Source organism: Plasmodium yoelii (genome assembly GCF_900002385.2).
Source record: "Plasmodium yoelii strain 17X genome assembly, chromosome: 5".
In the NCBI taxonomy this organism is placed as follows: domain Eukaryota; phylum Apicomplexa; class Aconoidasida; order Haemosporida; family Plasmodiidae; genus Plasmodium; species Plasmodium yoelii.
Window position 1 is genome coordinate 167117 of NC_036177.2, and position 22934 is coordinate 190050.

The following is a 22934-nucleotide window of genomic DNA, read 5'->3' on the forward strand; positions in this document are numbered from 1 at the left end:
GTAAATTTGTTAATATTCCCAATGTTTTCAGTTTTAATTGAAATATACGCAAACTTTGGAGAGAAAAAAATATATATAAATGTAATAATATGCACGCCAACCCGGTACTAGTTTATTCGCCAATTACACATGCATGAAAATTATGTTTGTTTATTTACTTATTATTACAACTATTTTATTATTGTATACTACAGCGGCCTAATTAATGAATACAATATAATACTTTAAATCCATCTATAACATTCCATTTATAATTTTTTTAAAATAATATATTTATAATATATATATTTTAATAAAAACAATATATTAAAACATATATTTACGGATTTTTATATCTATAATACCATAAAATATAGTTAAAAACAAATTAATTGTTATACAAATTTTCTATAAAATATACATTCACATATAAATATATTAATTTACCTGAATCAAATAATATTCAGTATTTAATCATCAATATAACATTAAAAAATGTATATAGTATAATAAATAATTCCAATTTTATATCCCCATTTTTATTCATTATTACAAATAAAATATATTATAAAAAATTACAAATATTCTTATACCCATTTTAAAATATATTAATTTTATACAAATTTACACTTCCCAAACTATATGTGTAGCTATTAAAATTAAAAAAATAATTTTAATAATATAGTGTTAACCTTTATGAAAAATAAATTAAACCATATAAACAATTTCTACTTTATTATTCGAAAATTAACAAAAAAATTTTAATAATTAAATTCAAAAAAATGTGTTAATATAATCCAATTTTCCATTATTTATTATTCATATATTTATAATACATGCTTATTATTAAGATATATAATTAGGCGTAGGCAAGAATATAATAATTAGCAATTTTGGGATAATTTATAAAATTTGTTATATATGATTAACCAAAACTTACCATTAAAATATAATATACCAATATTATACATTAATAATGTTTAATTTATATGAGTTCATCAAATTTTAATATTAAATTTTATGATATATTTTTTATTTACAGTGTTATTTTTGCGTTAATGTTTATACATATTTTCTGTGTTCAAAATTTTGTCTTTATCTAGAGGTTAAAAATTCAGGTTGTGAGACATTTTTTTTTTAATTTTTACTTATATACTTAAACAATTTATTATTTATATATATTGTTAAATAAATATGAGGTCAATAAATATTACCAGATTCGACAAACTTGATTAAAACAAAATTCTATACACAACCTGGGCAGCATCTTAATCTGAGTTTTATATACATGACACTAACTATTTATTCTAAAACCAAAACATGGCGAGTTTTTATTTGAATTATATAGCCGTTTTTAATTAAAATCTCTATTGAATTTCTGCATGCATAAAAAGTGAAATAAAAAGGTCTTTATTCCGAATCACTATTTCCCTTTATTTGCATATCATTCTAATTTTTTTTAATTAATTCGTGTAAATGTTTTTGGCTTTTTCAATTTTTTTCGGCACACATTTATCTTAAAAAAAAGTTATAATGCAATTATTAAATTTTTTATTTATATAAATTAAAAAAAAAATGAGAGCATAATTATTTAATTCCCTTTTTTTATCTACACACCAACAAATAATAACTTTTTAATTTTTAATTTAAAAATTTTATTTAATGGAAAATTATTTGTTTTATATACTTACACGTATATTTTTTATTTATATATAAACATGGAGAATATTATATTTAAATAAAAAGATCGACAAGTAGAAAATTAAAACAATTAACGTAGAACAAAATTAATATTATGAAATAAAATCAAATAAAAACATCATAAATATAGAAGAAAATATATATTATATTTAATAATGAAAAAATATATTTATATTATTAATTTGGCTGCATTTTTTATTTCCGGTAGTAATAGAGATCTTTAACAAATTATTTCAATTCGTGGGGTTACATATTTTATTTAATATATGTTTATATATTAATTATGCAAATTTGTATATTCCTATACTAATATTACTTAATTTTTTTCACCATTAATATGCAGATATAATTTGTGCAACCAAAATTGAGGAAAATAACAACAAACATGCCCCAAACTCAAACAATTATATTCCATACCATAATTTAGAAGAAAGTGATTTTAATGATTCAAACTTTTCAAATGAAAAACAATATAATAATGAAAATAATTCCATTAACAATGAAAAATATATACAACCACATTCAATAATTAACAACTCCCTTCTAAATAAAAAAGACATAAATAATACAAAACTAACATTATATAATGAATATAATAAGACAAATAATCTTGATGATTTTAGAAAATTTAATCATGAACATGAAAAAACAAATAACAGCTTAATTGAAATTAATAAGTCTTTTTTACAAATGAGCATCGTATCTCAAGTAAGTCATGAAGTATTCGATATGATCGAAGTTCTATATGATGTAAATGATAATGACAATGTGTTATGGCCTTTTTATAAACCTATATATTCTTCTAAATATATTATAAAATTATTCGAGAAATTCAGTATACCCTCAACTTCTATTAAAAAAAATAAAATGAAGAAAGACCATGACCAGGTTTTTAATAAAATCGCAATAACAAACCGGTTATGCATAACTGAAAGAAATGAATTAATTAATCAAATGGGGAATATACACAATCCCTTATATAATTTTTATAATAACCCTCCGATGGATGACTATAACTTATATAAATCATCAAAAACCAAGTTTGTAAATTGTTTAAAAAATAATTTTGAAAACATAAAAAATGAAATAAATAATGTTATTTCAAGTGAAGAAACATTGTATAAAACGGAATGTAAAAATAGCAACAATCTCAAGAGTTCTACTCAGAAAGATTCTGGATTTTGTAAAAATGTGATAAGTATCGGTATAACTTATAAAAAAAAATCGGACATTCCCAACGATAATGATATTATTCCATTTATAGATTTTCTAATAGAAAAATTAAAACCAAAAGATGATTTAAAGAGTCTTATAATCAAACTAAATTTTATAAAAGAACAATTCAAGGATATGAAAAATAAACATGACAAATACACAAAAATATGTCAAAAAGAAGAGGCTTCTGTGAAAAAATGTAATGAACCCGATTTAAACAATAATAATTGTGGTAATTATTTTAATGATTTTAAAAAGAAAGCCGATTCGTATAGTATTTTAGATTATAATGATAAAATTATACAAAATTTAGAAGCAATATATTATACTTATAAAGAATCCTTAGAATACTTTTTTAAATCAATAGGGGAATTATTAATAGACAAACCAGATTCAAATGGAAATATAATAGACAAAGATGGTATTAATGATTTCGATTTGTCTACACCCAAATCTAGATTAAAATCTTTAGAAACCGAATTCCATACAATATTTGAAAATACATTGGATTTTTATAAAAATAAACAAAATCTTGATAATTCCAATGATACAAAAAAAAATATAATATCATTAATTTTACCACTTATGGATAAATTTACAGATTTAAATAAGTCTATGTTAAATTTAATAAATGATGGCGTTTTACAAAAACATATGACTATTACTCAAATAAAACAAAAATTAAATCAATCAACTTATGAAGAAAGAAAAGAAGGGTTTACATCTGCCCTCGAATTAGCAGAACGTTGGGAAAAGAAAAAACTCGAAACAATAACGAAGTTAAACAAAGAAAACGAAGAAACTGTTAAATTGGAAAAAGAAATTAGAGAATTATTTAAAAAATACTCAGATGAGGTGGCTGAAAAGAAACATGTAGAAGAATTAAAATTAAAATTAAAAGAAACAATAAAAGACATATATAACAAAAAGGAATATATTAAAAAAGCAATTGACTTAAAGAAAGCAATAGAAAATAATAATAAATACATTGATGAATTAGGTAAAAATACGCCATTTCAAATTGAGGAATATGTAAAGAAAAAAGATACAATATATAGTACAATAAAATCAGAGTTATCCGAAATTTATAAAGGTAACATTGTTGAGCTTTACAATGAATTGTCTTCTGTAGTTCAAGAAAATACCATTGATCCTATAAAAAATAAAAAAGAACTTGAAACTTTAAAATCGGAAATAGATAATGTATATAATAAAATCCAAAACATGAAAATTGAAGAAGTTGAACTACATCTAAAGAATATAGAAACTAGCAAAAATGAACTATCAAACTTAATTTTAGAAATAATAAAATATATATTTGGAGAAATTGACAACGATCTAAATAAAACATTAAAAGAATTTAAAAATAAAGAACAAGAACTATCAAATAAAATAAATGACTATACTAAGGAAAATGACCAATTAAGTGTATATCAATCAAAAATAATAGAAATCAGAAAACATTATAATGATCAAATTAATGTAGACAATACAAAGGGAGAAGAAGCAAAACAAAACTATGACCAATCCAAAGAATACGCCAAGAAAATACCTATCAAAGAAGGTGAAACATCAAAATTCATCAATGAAGTAACAGCTATGAAAAACGAACTCTTACGTAAATTAAAGAAATATATTGATTTTGACGGAGCTTATAAAGAAAAGGCTAACTCAGAACACGAAAAAATTACCGAATTAGTAAAAAAAATAAGGATTGAAATTTCAAAATACCTGGTGAATAACTATGAAAAGAAATTTAATAATAGTAAGAAATTAATTATTGAAACAGATAAATCCATTGAAGAAGAATATAAAAATATCAATACTCTTAAAAAGGTAGATGAATATATAAAAGTATGTGTTCATACAAATGAATTAATATCAAATTTTCGTAATAAACAAACTATATTAAAAGACAAATTAGATAAAAATATTAATACCGTAAAAGAAAATAATTCAATAGATAAACTTTATACAAACAAGTTTGAAAATATATTAACAGATAAAAAGACAGAATTAGATAAAACATTTACAGATGTCGCTTTAAATGATCACGAATCAAATAACAATGAATTAATGAAATATTTCAATAATTTAAAGGCAAATTTAGGAAAAAATAAAAAAAATATGTTATATCAACAATTCGGTGAAAAAGAAAAAGCTATTGATGATATTAAGAAAAAAAATGCTGATATAAATGAAAATGTTTCAAAAATCGAAGTAGCGATTTATGCATCAATTTATAATATTAGTGACGAAATGGAAAGAGAAATTGAAAAAAGTATAGAATCGCTAAATACCCAAGTAATTGAAAAGGTAAAAACAAACGTAACCAATTTGAATGAAATAAAGGGAAAATTAAAACAATATGATTTTCATGATTTTGGGAAAGAAGAAAATATAAAATATCCTGATGAAATTAACAAAATTAAAAATGAAATTAAGACTGTAGGCCAACAAATCGATCAGCATATAAATAAATTAGAGGAAATAAAAAAAAATTCAGGGAGCTATAATGACGAAATAAAAGGAAAAACAGACAAATTCGAAAATGTAACAGATAAAACCATATATAACAAGGATCCAAAAGAAATTGAAGAAAAAATAAAAAATATAGTAACAAAAATAGATGAAAAAAAAAATATATATATAAAAATAAATAAATTATTAGATGAAATATCAGAAATAGAAAAAAATAACACATCGTTAAAAAAAGTAAAAGATATAAATGTATCATATGGACAAAGTTTAGGCAAACTATTTTTGGAACAAATTGATGAAGAAAAGAAAAAGGCTGGACACATGATAAAATCAATGGAAGAATATATGGATGATCTTGATAATATAAAAAAAAAATCACAAGAAATAGAAAATGAAATGAAAATAAACATGGACATAAAAATGTACATAAATAAGGAAATGGAAGCGCTTAATATATCACATGACGACGACAAACAATATCATAATATAAGTAAGAATCATGAAGAAAAAATTTCTGATATCCATAAAAATTCTTTAAAAATAATACAAGAGTTTTCTACGGAATCAAATATAAATGATATTAAAAACGAGTTACAGAAAAATGTTTCAGAATCCAAAAATTATAATAATGATATTAATCAAATTTTAAGCAAAATTGCGAGCATATATAATATTTTAAAATTAAATAAAATTAAAAAAATTATTGATAAAGTAAAAGAATATACTAATGAAATTGAAAAGAATAATAAAAACATAACTGTTGAATTAAGTAATTCAAAAACAATAATTAAAGAACTCGAAGACGATTCAAATTTAAAAGATTGTAAATCGAAAATAGGATCAACAATAGATGATAATTATGTTGGTGAATGTATAAAGAATATTACAGATTTAAAAACTCATATTTTAAACAAAGAAAATAACATCAACACTTATTTTAAAAATGCCGAAAAGTATAATGAAAATGTATTATTAAACTTTAATAATATAGAAATGGCTGATAATAAAGCACAATACATATTAAACATTAAAAAAAATAATGGCACTAATAACCATGATTATAATATCACAGAATTGAAAAAACACAAAGATATGTCTAATGGTTATAAAGATGAGGCTGATAAAAATATACAAGCATTTAAAAAAAATAAGGAATTATTTGAAAAATATAAACAAGATGTAACTGTACTTTTAGATAAATATTCTGCAATAGCATTAAAAAATAAATTTGATAAAACAAAAAATGATTCAGAACAAATCATAAAGGCAATAAAAGACGCACACAACAAGTTTATATTGGAATTAGGCAAATCTGAAAAAAAAATGAATGAAATAAAAAACGAAAAAATTAATATTGAAGATGAAGTCGCTAAAAATGATAAATCTAATAAAGCAATAGCAGCTATTAAAATATCCATAGATCCATTCAAAACAAAATTCTTAAAAATAAATGATATAAAAAAAAAATCAGATGAATATTTAAAAGAGACCGAAAATATAGAGAAAGAAATATCAAATTTATCTATAGATACTCAAGAAACAAAACTAAAAGAGAACGGGGACAAATTAAGTACCCTTAAGGAACTTTTAGAATCTCTCAAAAATCAAAAAAAAAATATTGAAGACCGAAAAAAAGAATTAGATGAAGTTAATTCCAAAATTGAACAAATAGAAAGAGATGTAAACCAGAGTAAAAAAAATTACGAGATTGGAATTGTAGAAAAAATAAATGAAATCGCCGAAGCAAATAAAAAACGAATTGAATCAACAAAAGAATTAATACAACCAACAATACAAAATCTAATATCGTCTTTTAACGCTAATGATTTAGAAGATATTAACACTAATGAAAACCTGGGGAAATATAATACAGAAATGGATAATATATATAAAGAATTTATTAAATCATACAATCTAATAACAAATTATTTAAAAGCGGTTTCAAAAGAATCCATAACATATGATCAAATTAAAAATAAACGAATAAGCACACAAGAGGAACTCTTAAAAAACATAGAACATGGAAATAAAGCCAAATCCTATTTAGATTATGTAAAAGAAAATGAATTTGATAGAATAGTCACACATTTAAAAAAAAAATTAGATAATGTGAATGTTAAATTTACAAACGAATATTTAAAAGCTAACGAAGGGTTTGACAATATTTCAAAATCTATTAATAATGTTAAAAATTCAACTGATGAAAATTCATTATTAAATATACTAAACCAAACAAAACAAATGTATGAAAATATTGTCAGTAAAACATATAATAGTTATAAATATGATGCAGAAAACATATTTATAAATATTCCGAAATTAGCAAATTCTTTAAATATTCAAATAAAAAGCAGTTCAGGAATAGATTTATTTAAGAACATTAATATAGCTATATTACCTTACTTGGATTCCCAAAAAAAAGATACGCTAACCTTTATTCCATCTCCACAAAAAACATCAGAAACATATACAAAAATAAGCGATTCTTACAATACTCTTCTTGATATATTAAAAAGAAGTCAAGAATTGCAGAAAAAAGAACAGAAAACATTAAATCTTATACTCGAAAACCGACGTTTATATGAAAAAGTCCAAGCAACCAATGAGTTAAAAGACACATTAAGTGATTTAAAAAATAAAAAAGAACATATATTAAATGAAGTTAAACTACTTTTGCATAAATCTAACGAATTAAACAAATTATCATGCAACTCTCAAAATTATGATACCATTTTAGAATCGTCAAAGTATGATAAAATCAAAGAAAACAGCAATAATTATGAACAGGAAAAAAAAAAACTTGGGATAAATTTTGATGTAACAGCTATGGAAGAAAAATTTAATAATGATATTAAAGTTATAGAAGAATTAGAAAATAATTACGATTCTTCAGAGGAAAATAATAATATTTTACAATCTAAACAAAAACTAAAAGAACTAACTAACGCATTTAATACTGAAATAAAAAAAATTGAGGATCAAATAATAGAAAAAAATGATTTAATTAATAAATTAATAGAAAAGAGAAAGCAATGTCTACTTTTTACATATACAACGTTAATCGAGACTCTTAAAAGCAAAGTAACTAATTACTCGGAATTCATAGAGTCCGCAACTAAATTTTCAAAAGAATTTTTAAAATACATTGATGATACTTCCAATTCTTTAAGTAATGACATAGAAACATTACATATAAAATATGATTTAAATCAAACAAACAAATATGTAACAAGTATGTTTGCAGATGCAACTAATGATAATAATAATTTAATAGAAAAGGGAAAGGAAGCAACTCAGATAATCAACAATTTGACCAATCTATTTACAATAGATTCAAATAATATCGATGCCGATACATTACACAACAATAAATTACAAATTATTTATTTCGATTCTGAACTTCATAAATCAATCGAATCCATAAAACAACTTTATAAAAAAATGTATGCCTTTAAATTATTAAATATAGCACACATTAATGGAAAATATTTTGATATATCCAAAGAATTTGATAATATTTTACAGTTGCAGAAACATAAATTAACAGAAAATTTAAATAATTTAAACCAAATTGATCAATATATTTCTGATAAAAAAAATCAATTCCTTCATGCACTAAATGAAACTACAAATCCAAACTTAAATACGCTTAAAGAAATATATCATGATATTGTTAATTATGAAAATCAGATAGATGAAATAAAAAATATTAGTAATAAAGAAAACGAAAATATAACCTTATATATAGACACAATTACCAAATTAACGGAAAAAGTACAAAATATTTTAGATTATGTTACAACTTATGAAAATAATAATAATATAATCAAACAACATATTCAAGACAATGATGAAAATCATGTATCACAAATTAAGGATAATTTAAAAAAAACAATTCAATCATTTCAGGAAATTCTAAATAAAATAGATGAAATAAAAGTTCAATTTTATGGTAATAACAATATAAATAGTATTATAACTACCATATCACAAAATGTAAACGATGTTAAAAACAATTTTTCTAAGGATTTAACTATAGAGAACGGACTCATCCAAATACAAAAGAGTTTAGAAGATATTCAAAATTCTACTTATGAAATCAGAAATGAACAAATAACAAAATTTGTTAATACTATACGCAATTATGTTGAACAACAAACTAACAAAATTCAAAATAATCCAAATAAAGATGAAATAGACGATATAATAGAAAAAATAATTAATTATAATAAAGAATTAGCAATAAAAATACCAATCGTTATAGATAACCAAAATAACGTTACATCAATAATTTCTCGCATTAACAAAGTCATTAATTTAATCGAATCAGAACATAGTAACAATAATAATGTATCATATAATGTTGCCATAAAACATATAGAAAATGCCAATAACATAATTCTTGATTTAAATAGGAATAAAAATATGCTTAATAATTTAATGCAGGAAAATTTAAACATTATAAACGATTTAAAAAATAAAAAACAGGAGATAGAAAATCGTAATAATTTACATACTATTAATAGACAACAAGAAATAACGCAAACAGAACATGTTAACAATACATATCATCATGCTGTTAATGATACAAATAATATAAATCAAAATCACCAATACTCAAGCTCCGATAAAAAAGGCTCTTCCAAAACAAGAGATGCAGGAAATTCGGTTAGATATGCCGGAGCAATTGCATTTGCCTTAGTAGGATGTTATATAATTATAAGAATAAAAGAAAAAAGGGATAAAAATGAAATGGAATTCGATAAATCTAAAGGTTTTTATGATGACGGTGAAAATGGGCTTTTTGAAAGAGAAGATGAAGTTATAGAAGTATATATGGATGAGGATTTATGATTTAATTAAAAACCATTTGTTTATAAAAGTTAATATTATAGGGAATTTACAACTACAAATAACAAAAACTATTTTATATGGATATTTACCATATTAATGCAACAATGTTATATTTAAAATTTTTTGGGAGGTGCACATATAAATGCTAATTGACGAATATTATATATGTAAACATATTTATAAAATTGTAATTCATAATACCAAATTAATACGTCGAATATTATAATTATATACAAAATAAAATCACATAACTTAAAAAAATTACCATTATGCTTTGTTTTGTTTGTTTTATGTTTTTTTTTGTTTGTTTTATGTTTTTTTTTGTTTGTTTTAAGTTTTTTTTTTGTTTGGTTTATGTCTTTTTTTTGTTTGTTTATGTCTTTTTTTTGTTTCTTTTATGTTTTTTTTTGTTTGTTTTAAGTTTTTTTTTGTTTGGTTTATGTATTTTTTTTGTTTCAATTCTTATTATATATAATATTTGTTTTGCATATAAAATCACATTTTATAATTCACACTAATTTAAATAACAAAATGTGTATCAATAATATTAAGGATACATCATTTTTATCAACTTAAGAATTAAATTACAAATATTTTATTTAGTAAATTTGAGATTAAAAATAATAAAAAATATCACATAAAACAGGATTTATTATATAAAATTTATGATGAATTTGTAATATTATTATTTAATTATATGAAATTTACACATAAAACAATATTACAATATTAATTATTAGTATAATATTTTATTAGATTAGATGCATAGGTATATAATAATAACGATATTCTATCTATCATATTATTTATAATTTTTAAAAAAATTATTATAAAAATTATTATACAATTTATTAGACATTTTAATAGAAAAATCATTAGACAAATTGTTAGAAAAAATATTAGACAAATTATTAGACAATATATTATAACAAAATTTTATATAAAATTCTATTAATATACTTATATTTTTTCTTTTAATAGTTTTAAAATATAATTTATTTATACCTCAAATCTTTAAAATTTTAAAATTAATAGTGATTGATCTAATATTATGCCTTTATAGTAAATAAATTAATGTATATAGAATTATTTCTATAATTTGAATTTAAAACTTTACCATAAAATGATACTATATATAATCGAAAGTTAAAAAGATAGTATAAATATATCTATAGTGTATTTTTTATGTAATACTAAAAATGTTAAATGCATAAAATGCCTTTCATAGATAACGTTGCATTGTCGAATCTCAACCGATATCTCTTGCATCTATATTTTATGATTATATATTACTACAGTTCAGTTGGATAACATGATTTAAATTGAAATAAATATGATACAAATTATAAGTTTTACTAAATAAAATGTCTCATTAAATAAAGAAATATATTTTATATTTTGATATCCATAATTTAGTATAGTCTTTGATTAACAATTTTTATATATGCAATTATGAGATATCATAATATGAATTCATATATAGCCAATATCTATATTGACACTAAATTGTATATATTATAACTTATGAAAACATGTGATGTTTCCATTTTCATATTAATGACAGTACCCCTTTTGTGGGTGTATATTTAGAATTTAGAATTTCATCTCGTGATTAAACATACAATGTGATACATATATTTAATTAGTGTTCAAATTATAAAAAATTAGATAAACATATAATACTTACCCCTAACACGAATATGGGTCGCACAACATAAAAACTATATAAAAATTATGCAAAAACAGTACAAAAACAGTAAAAAACAGTACAAAACACATACGTAACATACGTAACATTATATTTTATTGATTATCTTCAAAAATTACGGTCAAAAATAAACCCTTTCTTGACACATATCAATCATTATTACTATTCCTGGAATAACCACTACCCTTTGAACCATATATAATGGTCCATTTTCTTTACTTGTTCTCTTAAATATTGTCTTTGAACTCGTTTATCAAATACAAATAATGTATGGTTTCCATATATAGATATATAATCATTTTGTATAATATATATATCAATATATAAAATCAAATATTAAATATATTATTTTTATTCACTTAAAAAAGTATAACAAAACATAATAATAAAGAGTGCCTATCTTGATTTTTTTTTTTTTTTGGATATTTTATGTAATTTAAAACACAATTTAACGTATTGATAACATCTAATAAGCGTTTCAATTGAAACCAATACATTCATAGTAATAAATACAATTTGAGTCCATCCGGGTATCAATAACGCCAAAACAAGCGCCATCAACAACAACACCCTCACAAGTAATCCTTTGGTCAATTTTTTTAACTTTCGTTTAGTTTTTAATTCATATTCGATACTTGAATCAATCTCATAATGCTCATTCGCCACGATAGTTTCTTCATTTTCCAATTGTTTAAAGTCTTCTTCTCCTGATACAGAATTATTTTCTATTGGTTCTATTTCTAATTTATTATTCTTTATACTATCAAGCTCTTTTTTTGTTTCTTCTATTTTTTTGTGAAGTCCATGAATTATCTTTTTCGTTTTTTTATCTACATTTTTTAAATCAAGTAATGTGTTACTTTCTTTGTTATTCTTTATATGTGAATCTATAATATTTCGAAGGTGTGTTATTTCTTTGTTACCATCATTACAATCACTAAATTGATTTGCAAGACTCAAAGTTGATTGATAAAAATCATTTAAATCGAATCGGTTATCTGTATCTGCTAATATCCTATTATTCCTAAAATTTGTTATATTCCTTTCAAAACAGATGGTTCTTTCATTTACAAAGTATAGTTCCTGCAAATAAATGAAATATTTATTAACATATTTGCATTTAATTTTAATTGTTTCTTTAACTTATTTGCCTTACCAATACCTGAAACAATAATATAAGGTTAATGTGAAACAATAGATACGAAAACTATAATGAAATATTAATAATAAAAGAAAATAATGTGTAACTTACATTTTTGGCATATTCAAAAGAACAAATAACAATTGAAAGAACATATTTCAAAATACTTATTCTCATGTTTAACTTTATTTATTAAATAAATGAAATAATATGTGTAATTTGAAATAATGTTGATAAATTGATATTTATTCCCAAAATAGTAATATTTATTAGTTTTGGTTCTAAAATTTATGAATAAATGATATGTCTATAAAAAACATAATTTATTTCATTTATTAACTTTTTCCACTTTTTATAGAATTTATAAATGTATTGTAATAATTTTCGTTATATTCATTAAAATTATTTATGGATATAAATATTATATTTGTTTTCAAGTAAATATTAATTTTTCTCTAAAAAATACACCATTTTTTATATTTTAATTATAAAAAATATATGTGTATAATAATTTTTCCATAAAAAATATTTTTTGGGAATTTGTTACACAAATAGGCTTTTAATATAATTTATAATACATTGGTGTATTTAGTGGTACGGTTTTAATATTTTATAAGCTTATTATTTTTCTACTATTGTTTACATATGAACACATTAATAAATATCTATTAAAATAATAAAATATTAGATATATTTTTTTATATGAATAAATACAAACATATAATGAAAACATTAGCAAATCACCATTGATATTTACATTTAAATCGTTTTTAATTTATTATAATATTTCTCCAATCTGAAATATTACTTAATAATATTCTCCAGTTTATTTACCGATTTTGTGTAAAAATATATTTTTTTATATATTAGTATGTACTAATTTTATTTATAAATATATCTCAAAATATGTAGCATCAATTATATTAAAATAATAGAAAATACTCATTTTCAAATGTAATTCAAACAAATAATCAAATTATAATATTAAATCATAAAAATAATACATATAGAACCAATTTATTTTTATCTCAAGTCGAAAAATAAAATACACTTAATACTATTAACTTTATTTTCATCATATTCATTTAACAGATGTTAAGACACTTTTGTATTTAAACAATACAATATTTTGACTTTTATAAATAATAATTAAAGACAAAAAAATATTATAATTCAGTATAATAAAAAATTTATTTTATGTTTTATTATAAAATAAGAAACAAACTCTTGACATGTATCATATATACACAATACTTCTTTATATTAATAGACAAATTTACTATTTAGTATTTTTTAAATTTATACATTTTTTTAATTCGACTTCAAATATAAATTAATTAAATTTATTATATAAATAATCGCTTTTTCTTTTATAAAAAAATAAATTAATAAATGGTACATGATCTCCCTACATAATTTTGTATATATTTAACAATCTCATTTTCTCACAACCTCAATTTACGACTTTATCATTTCTTCAATTTACAACATTTTTCATGTTTCCCCCTTACTTCCACTTCTACCCCAACTCATAAATACTATCATATACATTAACGTAAAAATCACCAAAATATATAACATTTTCAATTGGACAAATATTTTTAAAATATTATACTAATTCTTAAAATAATGGGTATTAAAATAATATATCTTTAACGTAATTTAACTTTTCTTCTTTAAATATATTTCCTCCAAATAGTACTTTACACTTCTATTCCATTCAAATTCATTCCTCCTTCACTTAGTTCATTTATCATCCGATTCAGGTGTCACAGATGGAATAAATCATAATAATTATTTTCTTCCAATTCCTCTCCCTAGTTTCTCATATTAAATATTGTAATTATTTAAATCATCGTTTTCTTCGAGGACAAAGTCAATACTTTGGAATAATCTTTCTATATGATTCCAATATTCGATCAATTCCCCTATAAACCATTAACTGCAAATTAACAATAAAATACAAAAATGCATAGTATAGTTCAACACATTTACCATTAAGTTATATTAATACGAAATTCAATTTTTATAGTTTGTCAAAATATATTTTTTTATTGTTCCCTTTCATAGTAATCTTCATCATCATTTTTTCTTACATATTTAGACTTAAAGTAAATCTTAAAATCTCCAACTTATCCTATATTTTTAATAACTTATTTTCTATATATATTTAAAACAATTTCTTAAAATAATAAATATTATCAAATTATTTAAAATTATACAAAATTTAATACAATATAATACTTAACCCCCGAATATAGCTTCAATAATCATAACCTCAATCTTGACCCACAACATAAAAACTATATAAAAACTATGCAAAAATATTGATAAAAGTTCGTTATTTCCAAATATAAAAATATCTTAAAGTATATTTATCGTTATTCTCAGGGTCATATATTAATGATCCATTCTTTTCATTATTTTTTTAGCTTTGCTCTTAAATGTTTTTGAAATCGTTTCCTAAATCCAAATAACGAATACTAATATAAAAACGGTAAACGATTTATTTTTTTGTTAACGTTTGCATATATATAATAATATTTTTTTTAATTCTTTATTATTTACCTTATAAGAAATTCCTAAAAAAAATGCTATTGCACCAAATATTGATAAAACTGTAAATAATTTGCTTGTTATCGACGAACTTGATGATGGATCTTCAGAAATTTGTCCAGAACTATGTACATGAAGTTGTTTGTTTTCTATCGTTTGAAGGGATGGAAGATTTGTGCAATTAACACCATTACATTTATCTATAAAATTATTATAATCATTTAATAAAGTAGACAATAATTTATCATATGAACTCTTTTCAGTAATACTAGAATCGTCCTTAAGTTTTTTATATAGCCCAACAAACTTTTTAGCTCCTTCCAAATATTTATTGCAATTTGGACTATTTTCATCAAATTCAATATACATCATACATAATGTAATAAATGCATCATATAATTTAGATATATCTTTAATTTTCATATTCATCATATTAGTTTTATCTATAAGTTCCTTATAATTACTACAACCTTCAATTTTGTTTATAGGATTTTTATACTTATTATCATTCTTTATATATATATCATAAAAAAAACTTAGACTCTGGTTTTCTTTATTATCGATTAAGTTTAATCTATTACTTAACCATATCATAATGTATTCAACAATTTTTATGTTACTTTTTGCAACAGACTCAAACAATTTAGAATCCTTAAAGAATGCATCAAGCAAATATAAACATCCAGCATTAATTTTTTCGAAATTATTACTACAGATGTTATTATTACAATACCCATTTAAAATGCTTTTATTCATAGTAAATTGATAGTTTCTTTCCTTGTCCAAAGTATTGGGAAACGAGTTACTTATAGAAATGAGTGTTCCACACTAAGAAAGCATTTAAAAACAATAAAAACGCAAATTATTAAAATAAAGTTTAATTATATTTATATATAATACAATATCAAAAAATGTAAAGGAAACTATTATTATTAAAAAATGCATATACTATTTTGTCATCCATTATAATGAGATTTTATTTTTGATTTGTAAATTGAGTAAAACCATGCTGTTTTATATATACTACCCCCAATATGTAACGCAAACACTTTAGCCCTATATATACAAATTCCCTGTAGTTAAATATATTATAAGTTTTTCAATAATTAAATTAATATAAAATAATAATACAGTGGTATTATTAAAATCATATTGTACTTATTTTATGAAAATTAGCTAAATTACCTTAAATAGAGGATTGTTTAATACAGTTTTGGTTAAATATAAATATGATGCATTTTATACAAAAAATTATATTCTTACTAACAACTGTTATAACTTTATTATAAAAATGGATATACTTTTATAAACAATTTAAAGTATGTTTGAACATAGAAAAGGAATATATTTATATCTTCTATTTTAATGATTTCAATTCTAAAATTTAAATACTGTATAAATCTAAAAGATAAAAAATTATATTATTAGTATAATTTCTAAAAGTATATAAATATATTTTTTCTAATATATTTTAAATATTTATATACTTATTTCTTATAATATATAATACAATTTTTTCTAAAATTATAACATTTACAAAATAAGTTGCATTGCTCCCTTTTTTAATTGCATATTCATAATTTTAATATAATTTTTATTTAATATATATCAATTCCAATTATATTTAACATTTTCAATAACTTTAGTTTTATTCCTATATAATTAAATTTAGAAATGTACCTTATTAGATAATTTTATAATATATTTTGCACATCTTTCTCACGGTTTAAAACGACAATTAGTACTGATCCCGTATTTATAAGCTTAAATAAGTCTTTAAGTGTATATTGTTTTTAAAATAATACTTAGTAAATATTAAATATTAGCATATAAATAAGTATTGATGCAAATTTTAAAGTATAATAGAAAACTATGTGTATTAGGTTGGTATATTGCACTTTGAGAGGAGAGATAAGGGAATTATACTTTTTTAAGACAAGGATGTAGTTATATAAGATTTACCTATTCTATATAGCTAATTATGTATTGTATTTCTTTAACATTAAACTTTCAATTCATGTATACATTAAAAATGGCCTAGAATTATTTTCTAAATATATAGTCTACTTTTAGATTTTAAAAAATAATATTGTACTGCATGTTTTATAATAAACTATATTTAGTTTTATGATGAAAAACTATATAATTATTAATATTATTTTGCTTGGTAATGTTAATCTAATGCTATCGCATTAAGCATACTTAAATAAATGTTATAATATTTCATTTTATATTGTATACATACAATTTAATCTGATCACACCTTTAATAATATATATAATGAATTTATACCCATGTAGTGTATCAAATAGATTTAATGATTTTTTCGTATTTAATACTTTATCTATTGTTATTACTATTATTATTGTTACTACTATATCACTGTATACTACAATGAGATAATTAATGCACTCAAAAATAATATTTTAAATCAATTAGTAATTTTCCTTGTTTCATTGTTTTAAAGTATAACATTTTAGAACATGTATATTGTTTTGTAATAACACTATATTTAAAATATAAATTTATAAGTTTGTGCATATATAATAACCTAATAAAAATATTATTAGTTCAAAGAAAGTTTATTATTATGCCATTTTCGATAAAATTAACATTAATATTTAATTATATAAAGTTTCCACAATAAAACAATATTCCAATATTAGTTATTATTAGAAAATTCTACTATTTATATGTATAGATATATAATAATAACTATAGTTTTATCTATTATATTATTTATAATTATTATAACAAACTATAACATTATATTTTATTAATATACTTATATTTTATTTTTTAACTATTTTAAATATATTATATTTCCAATTTATATATACTTCAAAACTATGAAGTTTAAAAATTAAAATTATTAAGCTAATATTATACCTTTATAGTAAATACATTAATGTATATATAACTATTTCTATCAATATAAATTAGAACATTAACATAAATGCAAAGTATTGAAATGGAAAAAGTGAGTATTATGTATAATTATAAGTTTATTATACATATATCTATAGTGTATTTTTTATGTATTGCTAAAACTCTTAGAAGCATAATAGTATCTATAGACAATGTTATATTGTCGATTTTTGATCGATGTTTATGAATCTATATTTTATGATTATCTATTATATATTAGTAATGTGTTTAATTAATATTAAACATATGCATGTTAACCTGAAGGTATATTATATTGTAGACAATTGCTCCAAATGAATCTAATTATATGCAATACCCTTATACATAAAATTACTATATAGTTTGGTTGGAATGTTATAATTTAAATTAAAACAAATATGATTCAAATAATAAGTTTTACTAATAAAATTTTCATCAAATAAAGAAATGCATTGTATATTATTATATGTATAATTCAATACAGCTCTGGTCTAGCAAGCCTTATATAATACATAATAAGGGTTCTTATATATAGTTAAGCAACAATTAGGAATAAAATATAAAATGCGAATTGACAATAATGTCACATTTAATATATATCAACAAATTATATGGAAATATTATAACACGTAGAAAATATGTCATGCGACCCTTTTCATATTAATGGCCCCCTTTTTTGGTTGCATATTCGAATTTCATTTCTAGATTAAACATACAACCCTTGTATATATATAATAGATATTTACAGACCCCAACTATTATCAAACTATAAAATAAAAATTACAATATCCCCCAAACCTTAGCTCAAAACGCAGATTCAGTGAACGAAACTATACCCCGTAATACATAATTTTGACCCATAAAGCATCTCGCCATTAAAAATATTATAATTATAAAACAAATTAATTACATATATATATTTCTTGACTTTACAACTTTATGTTTCATTATTTTATTTTATATTTTATTTTATATTTTATTTATTTGTATTTTTTTTAATTTTATATATACTCTGTTTTACTATTAAAAGGGAATTTATAATTTGTATTCATTTATAAAAAAACATGGGCATCAATATTACTACCAGTAAATAATTTTTATAAAATTAACAATTCTGCTAAAAAATTTTATTTAGTAAATTTGTATTAGAATTGATAAAAAAATCATAGAATGTTTGATTCTCATAATATAAATTTTAGCATACTATTATTATGATGATGTAAAAAATATTATTATTATAGTAGATTAGTAATATATAAAATTAACTACATTTCTCAGATTAAATTAATTATTTTAATATTTAAAAATATAATAGACATGTTATTTATATAAAAAACTATCCATTATCAAAGAAATTTTGCAAAAGAAATGACGAAAATAGCAAAAAAAATATTTTAATATAATATTTATATTACTATGGTCGTTTATTTATTAATGTAAGTATATATAATTATATTAAAGTTGCATGCTATCAAATTATATTAAAACCAATATATTTTTTTATTTTAAATGGTTTATTTTCTATTAGGTAAAAACAACATTGTTTTTTTCTATTATATATAAATATAAGTATATATGTAGTTCCATACGTAACGGGATGTTTTATAAATTTTAATTTGAGTTTAGTCAATTATAAAAATATAAAACTAGCGTATTCATAATGCTATATATTAAAAATATCATTTATATAATTAAAGTTATTTATTTTTAGATATTATAATATTAATCAGATTATGAATAATAATATTTTGGGTATTCATTATTTATGAAATATTCTATTATTGATGTCTTGTTGAATTATTTAAATAAAAAATATATTAAACCTATAAATCTGATAAAAACATACATCTTACCGTTTAAATAATAGTTTTTTATACTTTATTTGAGAAAATTATTTGCTTCAATTTTAATTATATTTGTCCATATTTTCGAGTTGTTAATTTTTAACTAAAAAATACTAGTATATATTTTAATATTTTGTTTGTAAAGTTCAAAAATGAATAAATTTTATATTCTAAGTGTTTTATTTCTTTTAAGAATCTCCCTATACGTGAATAATAAAACCCTTGCAACTGAACCTGCTCCAAAAAAAAATACAAAATCCATATTAAAAAAATTTAGAAAACCCAAACCAAAAAAATATTATCCTACGTAAGAAAATATAATAATATATATAATATATATTACATGTTTCATTATGAGCATATTAAATGTACGTCTTTGCAACAATATTATAATACAAATGCAATACCTTTATTTTTTTACGCATTAAAAATATGTTCATTTTTATCAATGATAGTTCAGAAGAAATATATGAGAAAAACAAGCACCTATTATATATCAATCCCCAAGAAATTATAAATGCAGAAAAACTTATGAACGACGCTGTAACACATTTAGAACATCATGCTACAAGTAAAGATGGTTATAAATTATGTGATAAATTTTATGTTCATCGTATGTATTTTTATAAAAAAAAACATAAAAAGCATACAGATGTTGAAAAAATTCAATATACAATTGATGATTCGAATAAGGTATCAATTAATGAACAACATTAAAAGTTATAAACCAAGTTGAAATTAAAAAATGATTATAATTTATATACATATATTCTCTTTGCTTTCATTAGTATAATAAAATAATAAACAAGTTATGGGATCCAGATAGTGACGATTTTTTATATAGAGGGGTGGTTAAAAGTATACAAAACATAAATAATTAGTCAATTTAACATATTATTGTTATTATTTATTCGACATTTCGTGATTTATTATTGCTATTGTTATATGATACTATTTATTGTTTCCCATGTCTTCAAATTTATAATATTTTAATTTATCTATGCAATTTTATAATGTTTTTTTTAGGAAAAATTGTCCGTGTGTACAGTCCAAATTTAGTAATGATACAGCAACGTTCCAAAAGATGGCCCTGGTCTCGTGAGAAATATTTTTATGCTTTAGCTGCAAAATTTAAAGTAAGGAAAACTTCCCTCTTATATTTCGTTATAAATCATATTTTTCGTATTATTCAAATACACTTTTATTAATTTTGTAGATATCAGAAGAAAAAACTATGATTGTCATAACTTCAGCAAATATAAATGATCACAACAGTAAAAATAAGAAATCCTTTCAAAACACAATAGTAGAAAGTGCAAATTTATTCGAAGCTGAAATTGATTCTGAAGATGATATTAGAAGTGGAAAATTAAAAAAAACGTTTGTTAACTTAAATGGATACGTTATTGAAAAAAAAAACAAATATGTTTATATCTCCTATGTCGACTCTGTAAACGGTATACAGATTTTAATAATATAATAATTTATTTCAACAATTGTTAAAAAAAATATAGTTTTTAATAAATGTAGATATTTATAATATATATTATAATTTGCAAACAAAATAAATATTTTATACATTATCCATTTATGTTTTTTTTCTTAGAATGATAAACATGGTTCCATTTAACAAAAATGTATTATTGGAAAAGCTTTAGATTACTTTTTCCCTCATAAATAAGCATATATTTTTCATCATCGTGATATTAGAAGATTTATGTTAATAAAGCAATTTATTTCCATGCATAATGGTTGCTTTAAATTATTATCATAGAGTGTTTTCTTTGTATATTATTTGTTTGTCTTTTAATATTAGAATGTATCTATACATATTAATTTCGTGAACACTACAAATAGAACTGTTATAACTTATGAAGATCTTTTATTTGTCATATTCCTTTCATTTAATAATTTCACCCTTGTTTGTTTACAAATATAAACATCATCTATAGGCTAAAATTTTGGGTGATATGACATATATTTAAACGATCTTTTATTTATGTATACTATTTAAGAAGCATGTTAAACTAATAAGTGTTTCAAAATTAAATCAAACGAGACACATAAACCTCGAAAAAATACTATTATTAATGTCATCAATTCTTTCTCCTTTTACTCATACAGAATAATTCTTTGAAACTCTTAGCATAAATATAATATTCATGCCTTCTAAAAAAACAATGTGTTTATGGTTATTTAAATATAACTCATAAGAATCACATACCATCGCTATCTTATATATATTTAATAGATTTTCAGGTGACCAAATATTATTAAATATGAACAAATTAAATCAGGTTGAACCCATAAATATAATCATAAACACCTCAACACTGAGAAAATTGTAACTAAAAAATAAAGATATTTTTTGTATTTTAAGCTTTTTATTTTATATTATATATTATATATCTTGCTAAATGAAAAATATGTTTTATAATTCACATAAATTTGGAAAAAATATGTATCAATACTACTAGAAATACACAATTTTTATCGCCTTATGAATTATATTAGAATATATAATATAGTAAAATTTTGATTAATATCG

At 20.9% G+C, this 22934-nt stretch overlaps 4 protein-coding genes across 4 annotated transcripts; 2 read left to right on the forward strand and 2 right to left on the reverse strand.

Annotated features, from left to right (window-relative positions):
* Positions 1-1835: 1835 nt before the first annotated feature.
* PY17X_0501400 (reticulocyte binding protein, putative) lies at positions 1836-10230 on the forward strand (the record flags this gene model as incomplete). The annotated part of the gene is made up of 2 exons (XM_022955152.1): positions 1836-1887; positions 2024-10230. 2 exons carry the CDS (start codon positions 1836-1838, stop codon positions 10228-10230), a joined length of 8259 nt encoding a protein of 2752 aa, XP_022811618.1.
* A 2104-nt stretch (positions 10231-12334) lies between these two features.
* On the reverse strand, positions 12335-13256 carry PY17X_0501500 (fam-b protein; the record flags this gene model as incomplete). Its single annotated transcript, XM_022955154.1, has 2 exons — positions 12335-13021; positions 13191-13256. 2 exons carry the CDS (start codon positions 13254-13256, stop codon positions 12335-12337), a joined length of 753 nt encoding a protein of 250 aa, XP_022811619.1.
* Positions 13257-15499: 2243 nt separating this feature from the next.
* On the reverse strand, positions 15500-16599 carry PY17X_0501600 (PIR protein; the record flags this gene model as incomplete). The annotated part of the gene is made up of 3 exons (XM_022955155.1): positions 15500-15562; positions 15648-16463; positions 16585-16599. The coding sequence occupies 3 exons, from the start codon at positions 16597-16599 to the stop codon at positions 15500-15502; spliced, it is 894 nt and encodes a 297-aa protein (XP_022811620.1).
* A 3939-nt stretch (positions 16600-20538) lies between these two features.
* Positions 20539-22110, forward strand: PY17X_0501700 (fam-a protein; the record flags this gene model as incomplete). The annotated part of the gene is made up of 6 exons (XM_022955156.1): positions 20539-20693; positions 20842-21079; positions 21175-21244; positions 21413-21522; positions 21603-21836; positions 22045-22110. The coding sequence occupies 6 exons, from the start codon at positions 20539-20541 to the stop codon at positions 22108-22110; spliced, it is 873 nt and encodes a 290-aa protein (XP_022811621.1).
* Positions 22111-22934: the final 824 nt, after the last annotated feature.